This window comes from Leptidea sinapis, chromosome 27 (assembly GCF_905404315.1).
Source record: "Leptidea sinapis chromosome 27, ilLepSina1.1, whole genome shotgun sequence".
In the NCBI taxonomy this organism is placed as follows: Eukaryota; Metazoa; Arthropoda; class Insecta; order Lepidoptera; family Pieridae; genus Leptidea; species Leptidea sinapis.
This window is the reverse complement of record NC_066291.1, coordinates 4863930-4877090: the sequence shown is the minus strand read 5'-3', so window position 1 is coordinate 4877090 and position 13161 is coordinate 4863930. Positions and strand designations below refer to the sequence as shown.

At 38.1% G+C, this 13161-nt stretch overlaps 1 protein-coding gene across 3 annotated transcripts; it reads right to left on the bottom strand.

Annotated features, from left to right (window-relative positions):
• Window positions 1-234: 234 nt before the first annotated feature.
• Window positions 235-13145, bottom strand: LOC126972814 (multiple inositol polyphosphate phosphatase 1-like). Of its 3 annotated transcripts, none has more exons than XM_050819886.1 (7): window positions 11772-13145; window positions 8926-9074; window positions 7281-7553; window positions 6548-6646; window positions 3618-3808; window positions 2717-2980; window positions 235-1861 (listed from the first exon to the last, which is right to left on the bottom strand). In XM_050819886.1, the coding sequence occupies exons 1-7, from the start codon at window positions 11827-11829 to the stop codon at window positions 1690-1692; spliced, it is 1206 nt and encodes a 401-aa protein (XP_050675843.1). In that variant the 5' UTR covers window positions 11830-13145; the 3' UTR covers window positions 235-1689. The 3 variants fall into 3 exon arrangements, with proteins under 3 accessions (XP_050675843.1, XP_050675842.1, XP_050675844.1); XM_050819885.1 differs by lacking the exon at window positions 11772-13145 and adding an exon at window positions 11288-11684; XM_050819887.1 differs by lacking the exons at window positions 7281-7553; window positions 11772-13145 and adding an exon at window positions 11288-11685.
• Between the last annotated feature and the right edge of the window lie 16 nt (window positions 13146-13161).

Below are 13161 nucleotides of genomic sequence, written 5' to 3'. Positions count from 1 at the left end.
AAAGAAACAAAAGAGTGTGTGTACACACGTTAGAAGTTATACTTCTTAGGCGTATGGAAAAATAAATCAAATTTTAACAAATAGTTAAGATCAAAGATAGTATAAACACTCAGCATTTAAGGTTAATATAAACAAGTATAGATTTTTTTTTTATTTATACATAAATTTTTAATTAACGATGTAAATAAATTATACATACCGACAAATAACCTCAAATCTATAAAATATGCACTCAAAACAGTTTTATCACAAATTATAAGTAAATACTATCACCGACGTATATGAAATTGATTTAATAAAAACACCAAAATAATATTAATTTATTCACACTGTTTAACTATACTGTTACGAAACACCTGTTCTAAATATAAAAATACTAGAATATACAACTAGAACATAGTTATCGATTTTCATGCCACCTAGAACTAACTTCACGATGTAAAATTAAGGTGTCGGTGTGCGCGCGCATCGTAAAAATTCACTCTCATCATTTTTCTCCATCGCGCCAAAAGAAGTATAACTTCAAAGAGTAAATGTAGTTTTGTAAAAAAATAAATATTTAATATGAATGTTTTTAACATGAAACTAACAAACATAGAAATTATTGTGTATGACGGCGCGTTTGATAAGAGTGAACGAAGCATCAGCTGTCACTAACGTCAGATGTATATTGACACTGTCGTTTACACTGTTATCACACCCAGCCCCTAGCGTAACTACCAAATTGTAGGTAAATACTACGTAATAAGAGGCAGTACCACCTTACTAAAAATTTTAATTTAGTTTAGGATGAAACGTGCAGTGAGATTTTACGACGATTATATGACGATTATAGGTGACAAAGTATAATACGGTTAAGTTTGAAAGCGAACAGTTGCTTAGAACGTAGTGGATTTCGGCTGTCTCAGTTTTTTACAAGATTATAGCCGTCATCTGTCAATCTATCAATGACTGCACGTTTTATACAAGTGCTTTTTTCTTAGAGAGTTTCGCTAGGCTGGTAACAACCTCTGAGAACGCTTTGCTTTGAGAGTTTGAGTCGGCGATCGGTTCGGATCGAATCAGTGCGCTACGTGTTTGGTGGAGGGTCCATTGATTCAATTTCTTTAATTATCTTCTTTTTTTTATGGAATAGGAGGACAAACGAGCGTACGGGTCACCTGGCGTTAAGTGATCACCGCCGCCCACATTCTCTTGCAACACCAGAGGAATCACAAGAGCGTTGCCGGCCTTTAAGGAAGGTGTACGCGCTTTTTTTGAAGGTACCCATGTCGTATCGTCCCGGAAACACCGCACAAGGAAGCTCATTCCACAGCGTTGTAGTACGAGGAAGAAAGCTCCTTGAAAACCGTACTGTACCGGACCGCCACACATCCAGATGGTGGGGATGATATCCTAACTTGTGGCGTGTCGTGCGAAGGTGGAATTTGGCGGCAGGAATCAGGTTATCTATGATGATGCCATAATCGGATTTGGTACAGCGCACCATCAGACAGTCCGGTGGGCTTCTCGCACCAAATGGTCCAGGGTCGTACTCGGTACGGTCCAGATGGATTGGCGATTGGAATTTTAGCGATGGACAATGCGACTCAACTAGACCGCGTCTGATGTTTCGGCCGTATCAAACACGATCATGTGTTAAGGCTATTTCAGAACTTATGTCTAGACGAGGATCTGAGTTTACTACTATTAAAATTGTTTATTTGAGACGTTTTGACAGAAATCTAAATTACTGTGGGTAAAGTTTTTAAATTTATCAACAAATTGTATCCAATTGCATGGACCTCCCTCGCACACCTCTAACTCCTTTTCATTGACAAAGAACTGAACTTTGTAGGTACTGCCTGTGGGGTTCTTGCATCTGCAATAAATTCCAATATCTTTAATTTTATGTTTTACCAATTTGGGAGCCAGCGAAAGATGTGATATGAGGACAAAATAACATTCAAAGCAATTATTTCATATTTCCAGTTTTTCAGATAAATTATATATGAACAGGCAACGAATGTTTGATGTGACGGAAAAATTACTGTAATGAATGCTTTATTGTTGTGACGAAGAAGTCGAATCAGTGTTAAATTGAATCATAAATAATAATCAGTGACGAATAAGTGACCAAAAAAGCAAAACGTCAAAAATGAATTTACTCCATATTTTTTATTAATACGAAATTTGTGAGTTTTTTTTTTATTATGGTAAAGGCGAAAGTACGGGTCACCTGGTGGTAAGTCATCACCGCCGCCCACTTTCTCTTGCAACACCAGAGGAATCACAGGAGCGTTGCCAGCCTGGAAGTTGTACGCGTTTTTTGAAGGTACCCATGTCGTATCGTCCCGGAAACGCCGCATAAGAACGCTCATTTCACCAAGAAAGTTCCTTTGAAAACCGCACTGTGGAGGACTGCCACACATCCAGATGGTAAGGATGATATCCTAATTTGTGGCGGCCGTGTGAAGGTGGAATTCCACGGCAGAAATCAGGTCAAACAGGCCTATACATGTGGTAGCAGACACACAATTAAACGACGTCTCTATGCAACGCGAAGTGCTTAGTTGTTTCACGTCTGCCAAGCATACCGTAGTAACCGACTGTTTTTTTAACGTGATTCATTCAATTAAAATACCTTATATATTTTAAGTGCTAAAAAGAAGTTTTTTTCGTATAATCTTTCATAAGAGCTAATAATTCAACCAGTACAATATGATATCTGACGTACTTGTTCAAAATAGCTATGAAGTTAGCTGCGTATGGAGTCAGGTATGACGTTCTCCATTTTCTATCTTCCGCTCGTTTGTTGCCAGTTATTTCTGGGTCGTCCTTATATAGACCAAGGGCTGCGTACATCATGCCGAGAAGAGTGTCGTGGGAGAAGAATACGGAGAAGGATTTCACTCCCTTCTTTGCTCTCACGAACTTATTGTAAAGATCTTTGAGGCTTGAACCTCCCAATTTTGCATTCATTGGCTGACCGTGACCATTCCTGTAAACATTAAATATAAGTTGATATTGAAAACAGCTAGATTTGTATACAAATAAAGTTTGTACCAAAATTTATGGAGGCTGGGGATTCATAATCCGCGCCCCTCGGGTTACATCCCAGTGCTTTCATAAACTAAGCCAAGGGAGGAACAGATATCACTTAAAAGTAACAAACTGTTCAGGGAACTTTGGTCAAAGTCAATCATTTTTAACCGACTTCAAAAAAGGAGGAGGTTCTCAATACGTCGGTATGTTTTTTTATGTTTGTTACCATAAAACTGGGTTAACAAAGATAATTCTCTTGTCTACCTTGGAGTCGGTGTCAGCCAAGGTAGGTTTGTTACTACATACATAGTTATAGGTGAGATGTGCTCAGAGCAGGGGCCGCGCCGTGAGGACACCGATTACAAAAATAACAAGAATAGTATTAGATTAATTAATTAGATTGTATAAAAATACGCAATTATTTTCATACTTTTTAGTGCATATTATATCTATTGTTTTGGAATAGTGTTTTTGAAGTCTGTTGTATTTTTGGAAAAATTATTTTTTTAATTCATGTAAGTTTTAAAAACCCGAATCATCAATTATTTTTTCTCTCTTTCTTTCTTCTTATTCTCGTCAAAAATTCTGCTCACCTGTAGTAATGGCGTATATCTTCAACGAACTCTAAGTGTTTAAGATCTTGATTAGTAAATATAGCACACCAGGGATCCTGCAATAGGACAGTGTAACTGCGGTAGTAACGACACACGTCGTACAGAGACAGGATTTGCTTCGGCGTCAGAGGCTCCAGAAGACCCGTTCTGTTCTGCACCGAAGATTGCACCTGTATGTAAGGAAATATAAAGATATTTATACCTATATACCTATTATACCTTATATTGTAAAGAATGATAAAGATGGTTGGCATTAATGTTTCTAAAGGAGAATGGAACTTTTGGGCCTGATGGTTAACAAGTTGAAATATACTTAAAAAAAAGGGTTAAAACAAAGATAATGGCTTAAAATGTAATCGAGTGAATATTTAATCGATTAAAATAACATTAAGATCCAGTTGTTTAATTTAAATAATATTAGTGAGATGCATAGTTTATGTGCAAATGACCATATTATGAATGAAATATATTATTTTCTCAGGAAAAAACAGAACTGAGCTATTATTTTATTATCAATAAATCGATTTACACAAAAAATCGATACTAGTAAAATCCATGTTCCTCAACGCTAACTTCATTTTGACATTGACAGTCTGACAAATCATTTCCTTTCTTCGTCATTGTCACTTCGTTTCTTGTTGTTTTCGTTGAGTAACCGACTTGTTAACTACCTACCCAATTGAATTCCAAGGAAAGTTGTCTCTAGCAGTCTGGTTTACAGTTCATGTATATAAGGTTATTACCTTATATACATGAACTGTAAACCAGTAAGTATATATTGTTCTTATCGGAGCAAATAAAACTATCTTTTTAGTTAGGTATACTATATTATATCTAAATACCAACTGTCTTATATTATAATGCAAAAAAATGTCTTTACAGTAGTAGATAGGTAGGTATTTTTTATCTAAAAAACCAAGGTTGGCCCAGCTAATATAAGTATGTGATAAATCCTTAGCAGTTTTATATCTTCGATTACTATGCTCCTAGATTGACAAATCTTACAAAATATTCTATGATGGAGCTTCCTTCCTACAAGCACACAGCCGGTCTGAGGTTCGAGTCTCCTTAGGAGACGCCCCGCGACTGTTGTTGCGTAGTCTTTGCGGCCTCCACGGCCCACGTCCCACTTCGCTGTGAAAGCCAGGGCTGCTAACAGCACAGAGGAGGTTTTAGTCGGTATGGCGAGTCCGACATATTACGCACCGTTTCGGGGCGTAAATACGTAACCGTATTTCCTCCTCTCAAAAAAAAAAAAATCTTTTAAATTGTGCTGCTTTCATCTTATTATCACTTGGACCCAGGAATGTATTGGAAAGCGTTTGAATCTCCTTTACTGAATATTGTTATACTCCTTTGAATGTTATTGTAACTTTTGTACTTCATTCTCACTTGCACTAAATCTCTATCTAATATATAAAATTCTCATGTCGCAGTGTTTGTAGTTAAACTCCTTCGAAACGGCTTGACCGATTCTCATGAAATTTTGAGTGCATATTGGGTAGTGAGGTGATGGTGTGAGAATCGGACAACATCTATTTTTCATCCCCCTAAATGTTAAGGGTGGTCCACGCCAATATTTTTTTTAATTTTTTGTATTTACTTTTCTATCGCGATTTTAATGTCGGCAATACAACGTTTGCTGGGTCAGCTAGTATATATATATGAGATTTCCACGTATATAGTCACTCATCACGATATCTCATGAACCATAAGGCGTAGAGACTTGAAATTTGGTAGGAATATTCCTTTCATCGAATTCCACTCGCAGGAGTTTTTTTTAATATGAACAGAAAAACGTCTGTCGGGTCAGCTAGTAGCTTATAAAATTTTACAGTGAATTTAACAAATGAATTTTTTTCATATTTGAATTTGAATATCCAGAAATTCATTCTGGGTATTCAAATGAATCAAACTTGTGCAGATTCTGCTGTGAAGCCACTGAAGACCCCAAACACATCCTACTGGAGTGCGAGGCCATTGCCAGCATCAGGTTGGGGTGTCTTAAAGTATCTTAACTCAAAGCAGAGGGCTTGCCCTGCCTAAACCCTCTGAGTATTCTACGCCTCTTAAAAGGTGTTGAGGATGTAATTTAAACTTCGGCACAGTTCACACGTTCCTTAGCCAATAGCCTAGCTAATTAGATACTTATTTATTTATTTACGTCATAGGTTTTCAACGTAGGCGATAACGCCGCATTGCGGGCGTTTGAGACTTTCGGGGGGGCACTCGAAGACCCACAGAAAATTAGGGAGCATTGAGATGGCGCTGATGGGGCGTGGGTAGTTAAAAAAATATGATCTAAAAAGGCAAAAAATACACGAAAATACTCTAGAAAAAAACATATTCTCAAAGTGGGCGGTGAGCAAAATAAGGTTGAGAAACTATGAGATACGTGAGGAGCTCGACAAATAAAGTAAACCTACTGCAATATTTTAGCAGCTGGGCAGAGATCTCATCTTAACCTGTTGATTGTGTATCTCTTAATGATTTTATTACCACTTTAAATATCTCTAGCGAAGAAGAAGAACTGGAAGGAGACTATGGATGACTATTTATTTAATCATGTCTAAACAATTCTTATTTTTTAAAGTAGCCCTCACTTCTGGGATAAATTAGAAAAATTATAATTGAAAATAAACTTATGAACGATGCGGGACTCGAACCCGCGAACGCTTGCGTTCTGTGCGAGCGCTCTTCCACTGAGCCAACCGTTCGAATGACGTAAAATTCATCAATCTTGATACGTCTTTGTTTAACTCTCCTGTTGTCGCTTCTACAAGATCTAACAAACATAAAAGATACCGTAAAATTGAGAACCTCCTACTCTTTTGAAGTCGGTCAAAATATATTTGATGATGTCCCGTAGAACGCATGAAATAAAAGTTAAAAGTAAATTGAATACAGACTCGTTTAAAATCCTCCGTGTTTATGTACTCGTTGATCTCTTTTGGGATTTTTGGTCCGATCAGAATGTCTTCATAGCGTTTCCTGCAATACCGGTAAGGCTGAAATGTTTACAATTTGTTAAAGTGATATCCCTCACGTCTGGGTTTAATTATACAAATTAACGTAACTAAAGGTGCGGGACTCGAAACCGCGACCTCTCGGGTTCCGTCAGAGCGCTCTTATCAACTGAGCCAACCGTTTGGGTGGTGGATGGATCGTAAATCGTGTTATCTTGTTCAACTCTCAGGTTGTCTACAGGATCTTCTTTACAGTTCGGAACCCGAGAAGCGCCGGTTCCAGTCCCGCATCGTTCATAAATTTTGATTACAAATTAAATGTGTCAAGACTTTCAACACCGTCACCGCAGTTGTGTGATAAACATGATCCATGCAATTATAAATCAATTAAATCGAAACATCGACTTTAAGTCTTGGATAATTAAAACGTCTAGAGGCTCTTACTTCTAGACAATCGATGAAAACAGGCCAGGTTTTTTATTTTAGTGTGTGTGACAAGCTACGTCTTACACTCTCGATTTGTATGTCACTTTGTGTTAGTGTACGAGCATTGCTCAAAATAGAGGTTAACTAAAAACCTCAATTTATTTAGACGTTTTCACAGCTTTATATCGTAAGTCCCGTAATAATAACATTATCCTACGAGTACATTCACTATAATAAAAATCATACTAACTCTGGTTGTTAAGTCGTTTGGAAAGGAAGTAGATATTTTGAAATATTGTCTGGTCTTCCTCAAGCCTTGGAGAAAGGCGCTCGCGCTCATCTGGGTCCTCTCCTCATGCGACGCTCTCATCTGATACTCATCTAGACTCTTTAGTAATTTATAGTATCTCTCTTCTAGTCTACTTGCCAGGCTTCGCAGCTGGACAAAGCCTTCAGGTGTTAGCTCAGAGGGCGTAAGATCTAATGCGTTTCTCCATTCCCACTTGTAGAGATTTTCTATATCCTAACGAGATTTAAAATTAAGGAAACGTTAAAAAATTTAAATTTATTCTAGTCTCTGTCTATATTTTAATTCGTTTACGTGGCAATCATTAAATCGGTATTTGTTTTCATTGGTCTGTGGACTTGCATCCCGTCCCATTAAAATAAATTAAAGAAAATTATTCTCGCTTACACACATTTTGAATTTTCTGTGCAAACATCTGTGTAAAACTTTATAATTAAAAGTTAAGTCAAAACGGGCCAGCCGCATTGGAGATTAGCCGGAACATTTCTAAATTGATAAACAGACAATTCAATTTTGTCATATTACAACACACTATTTATATTTATACGCAAATGAATAACATTTATAAATTAGCTTCAATCTTGTTGTGGGTATTACAACGGATACTCCCAAGGGAATGCCGTTTCTGCCTCTCTCTCCCCCTGAGAAGGTCGCCTCCAATGAAGGCTTAGCGAGCACTTGCCCAAAATTAACACCAGGTGGTGTTTAGTGGGTATGCACTTAGCTTCGTGTCGGTCCCACATAACCATCGCAGCTGGCTGTTATCCCGGAGGGTAATCACGTTTCCTACGTCTAGACATAGAAGATGGGCTTACCTAGTGGTGGCCTAGGCACAAAATAAAAAAATTCAAGTCTATGCACGTTTCAACTTTAAATTGCGATACTTTGTAGTCTTAGAAGTTAAAAAAAACACGGGTTGCACTCCGCGAGTGCCGGCAGAAGGGAAAACTTATTATAACATCATTAACCTTGTGCATTTTTTAATATTTTGTAATGGTTAGGATATAATTACGCACGAATTCGTTTAATTCCACGCAATTGCGTGGTTCAATACAATATTATTTTATTGCTATCGTACACAAAAATGACAATTATTACATAAAAAAATTAACACTTTAGAACTATTTCAATTATTTTACATTTAAAAGTTTATTTATCTCTTAGAAGAATCAACTTTCATCCACAATAAACTGTCAAAAAATATTTCACGGCTGAGATTCGATCCCTCAATCTCGCGATGTTTCGGCTTCGCAATCACAATGATTCAACCACTGGTGACTATTGAAATACCCGATCTATAATTAGTTAGAAGTATAAATCTTTCATCCATAATTTCAACGACTGTCTAACGAATTTTCGATCAGGCCACGTGTCCTGACGCGAGTTTAATATTTTATACTCATCCCAAGAAAAGTGCTTAACGCCGCTAAAGAAGTTTTACTTCAATATAATCGATTTATAGTATATTTTTTGTGGTGTAGGTAATACTGGGTGGATTAGAGAATCTACCATTCGGTGCACCAGCATTTCAGGCATGGTTCTTCGTAAGTATTTAACCATAAATTTTAAGATGTTATAAGAACTGTACCTGTGCACATAACTCCCCTCTACCTTCCATGTGCGCGTTTAATATCTGCTTCTTGACTCTAATAACCTGTCTCATTTGATGAATCTCTTTTTCCTCGGGGTGTCTGGTACCATGCCTTGTCATCATCCAAACGGAAATGGGTTCGCAATCTAAATAAATTGAATTAATATTATTGGTAAATCATATGGATCTTTAATGGTTACTTACAAGTCTATAACATAGGTACGAAAAGTCTTTGGGAAAATATAAGTTTTACAACAGCGTCCTAGCAAATGTGGAAAACACATATGTTGCGATATTTTTGTTATTTTAGCATAAATGATATCTTTCTAATTGCAATCACAATCTGGGAATCAAAAGACCGTCCCCGGGCTCTTTAATTTTTTTTTTTTATTGTAGTGTAATAAATTTAGGTGTGCGCAGATTCTTACGCCCGTTCTACTAATATTTGAGGAATATCTTTTCGAAGGAGTGGTGTTGTTTGGTAATCAATAAGTAATTTAAAAATGCTATTTTAATCAAAAATATTACAGTTTGAGGTTATAAAATGAAAATGACCTTTAATTGTGGTGAACACACGCAAAAACTTATGAATGTATCGGGATCGATCGATCAATCAAATTTTTTTTTGTTATGAAAATAAGGGATGAAACGAGCAGGACGTTCAGCTCATGGTAATTAATACGCCCTGCCCATTACAATGCAGTGCCGCTCAGGATTCTTGAAAAACCCCAAATATTCTGAGCGGCACTACAAATTCGCTCGTGAGACATAAGATGTTAAGTCTCATTTGCCCAGTAATTTCATTAGCTACGGCGCCATTCAGACCGAAACACAGTAATTACACACTGGTTCACGGCAAAAATAGGCGCCGTTGTGGTACCCATAATCTAACCGGCATCCTGTGCAAAGGAGCCTCCCACTGGTATGGTTATAGGCTATTTTTGGACTGCATCGTCTTTTCATCGGTCACACCAAATAATACTTTTTGCTTACAAATGTTGAGCAGTCCAACTAATAACTCATTGAGTTAAATACTCAGATTCGATCTTCTAAATTCACCGAGATACTGTAAGGAAAAAAAAATATTGCATGGAGTAAAGATCCCCACTAGGACTCTTTCCCATATATTCTAGGATGATAACCTGAAGCTTGGCACTTATTATCGATACTGTGCGCCAAGAGTCTGTAGCGCGCCATACCTAAGAATTCGTTATTATGCTTAAACTTAAATTAAATATGTATTCACAGGCCAGAGGCCAATTGCGCAGAGGCGACGAAAGTTTGGAAAAAGTAATTGTGGTTGGGAACACCGAAAGCAAAAGATCGTCCGGTCGTTCTTCAACAAGATCTAACCGAGCAAATTATCAAATTCTCCACTGTTGATAGAGACGCGCTGTATTTAAGCTGGTGATGGCAGATCATCCGCTCCAGATGCAACCCAAATGGTGACGATGATCTTAAGACATGATGAGCCAACCTAAGAAAAATAATAACAGGCCATTTTCTACTCAACGTCTACTATGCCCCGTTTTTTTTAGCCCAGTGCGAGTTAGTTAACTTTCAATAACGTCGTTTTCCTTCACCGTCAGAGCGTCGAACAAACGTATACAGTTTATGAATTCGGAAAATCAAAAACACGTTAGTACGTGGCGGGTGGTGATGGAACCGGTACCTCTCGGATGAGAGGCGACAGCAGTAGCCTTTACGGTACCGACGCTCTGAGCATGGGATTTAATACATATCTGCTCTCATAAATTCCTTTGATCGTGTATGGCACAAGGCGCTTCTCTCAAAATTTCCATCAATTGGGTTTCCTGAGAGTTTATGCAAGTGGAGCCTATCACGGGGAGTGGTGCGAAGAGCTGTTTAAACTGATTCTTCACACGACATTCCGCAAATTAGGGGATATCATCCCCACGATGGTGAAGGATGCCAGACATCCAGGTCTGGCATCCTTCACAAATGTAGTTTTCAAGGAACTCTCTTCCATATACAACCAAGCTGTGGAATAAGCTTCCTTGTGCGGTGTTTCCAGGATCATAAATGGGTAACTTCAAAAGAGAGCGTATACCTTTGTAAAAGGCCGGCAATACTTCTGTGATTCTGCTGTTGCAAGAGAATGTAGTTGACGGTGATCACTTAACATCAAATGACCCCCACGCTCTTCCATAAAAAAACTTCTTATATATAACGTCAAATTCACACGTCTTTTTTATTAAATTTTCTTCACAAGTCTTTCACTCGAGAACGTGAATTAGTTGCCCCGTTGAAATTCATTGCTTTAAAGTCACTCCAACAACATACACACACGTCTGGGTGATGTATTTATTTTGTTATGTATAAATTTGTTTGTACTTACTTCGTAAGGGCTGTGTATCTCGGATGTCACCCCGGATTGTATCGTACGCAGTCTTCGTACCGAATAATGTATACGAACACATGTCGTTCCAATAGCAACTACCATACGATCCTACGATTAATATACTTAATATGAACGTCCACATATCACTCCTGCGTGACAACTGATAGCCTAACGTGTCGATTGCAAGTGTTAACAAGCGCTACACCACTAATACGTAATGTTACACATTAATAGTCCTTTTGTTTTGCAATTTTCTCAATTTGTTCTATGTATTGTTACATTTTATGATTTAATAATAATAAAAATATTGACACACTTTTACACAAATTATCTTGCCCCAAATTAGGCATAGCCTGTACTATGGGTACAAGACAACGATATATTTAATACAATATACTTACTTAAACATACATAAATACATATAAACATCCATGACTCGGACACAAGCATCCATATTCCTCATATAAATGCTTGCACCTACCGTTAGTATAAGGAGTAGTTTGACAAGGCAACGGATTGCAGGTTCTATTCAGCCACATCTAGCATTAGCTCCTTACCACTGACAAATCAAAATTGGTCACGCATTATGACGCTGTCAGGTTGTCTTTACGATAGTATATTCTAAGGCTATTATCAGCAACTCGACGTCTACCGGATGCCTATTTTGCGTGGGTGGTGGGCGGCTAATATTCTATCAAACCTATGAAGTCACCATTTACCAGAGGGAGGCTCCTATACACAGGAAGCCAGCTAGATTATGGGTACCACAACGGCGCCTATATCTGCTGTGAAGCAGTGATGTGTTAACATTACTGTGTTTCGTCTGAAGGACGCCGTAGCTAGTGAATTTACTGGGCAAATGAGACTTGACATCTTATGTGACTTGACATCTTATTTTTCAATAATCTTGAGCGGCAGTGCATTGTAATAGGCAGGGCGTATCAATTACCATCAGCTGAGCGTCCTGCTCGTCTTGTAAGAGTGATTGATAAGACGAGGTGACAGGAGACAAAAGCACATATCTGTAAGATTCTAAGTTACTTAAATAAGGTTTTATGTTACTAAACATGGAAACCAATATACTAGCGTAGAGACAACCTGACAGTCCAAAATTGCGTGATCAATGTTAATTTGTCAGTGTGTGCCTTAAATAGTAGGTAACTATTTCTTTTTTATATCGAAGATGATGACAAACGAGCGTATGACCCCACCTGATTATCAGTGGTCAGTGCCGCTCACATTCTCTTGCAACATCAGAGGAATCACAGGAGGGTTACCGGCTTTTAGGGAAGGTGAACGCGATCTTTTTGAAGGTGCCCATGTCGTATCGTCCGGAAACACCGCACAAGGAAGCCCATTCGACAGCTTGGTTGCAGGTGAAAGTTGAAAAGCCAGAATAGTATTCGAAATACTAAGGAGCTAATTTCAAGCGTGTCTGGCTGTCAATCAAAATGGGTTACTGTAACTTGTTTTTTTTAATGAAAATAAGGGACGAGAGATTATGGTAATTGATAGGCAAAGCCCATTACAATGCAGTGACGCTCAGGATTCTTGAAAAACCCCAAATATTCTGAGCGGCACTACAACTGTGCTCGTTAAGTCTCATTTGCCCAGTAATTTCACTAGGTACGGCGCCCTTCAGACCGAAACATAGTAATGCTTACTCATTACTGCTTCACGGCAGAAATAGGCGCAGTTGTACCCATAATCTAGCCGGCATCCTGTGCAAAGGATCCTCCCACTGGTGAAACTATAGACTGTACCTATAGAGTCACTTTCCTTTTCTGTCTTGCTGTATCTCTCCATCTCTCCATCCATCTCCGTTAGAGATGTTCTTCTCTTATGTACGCTTTGTACATCTTATAAGTATA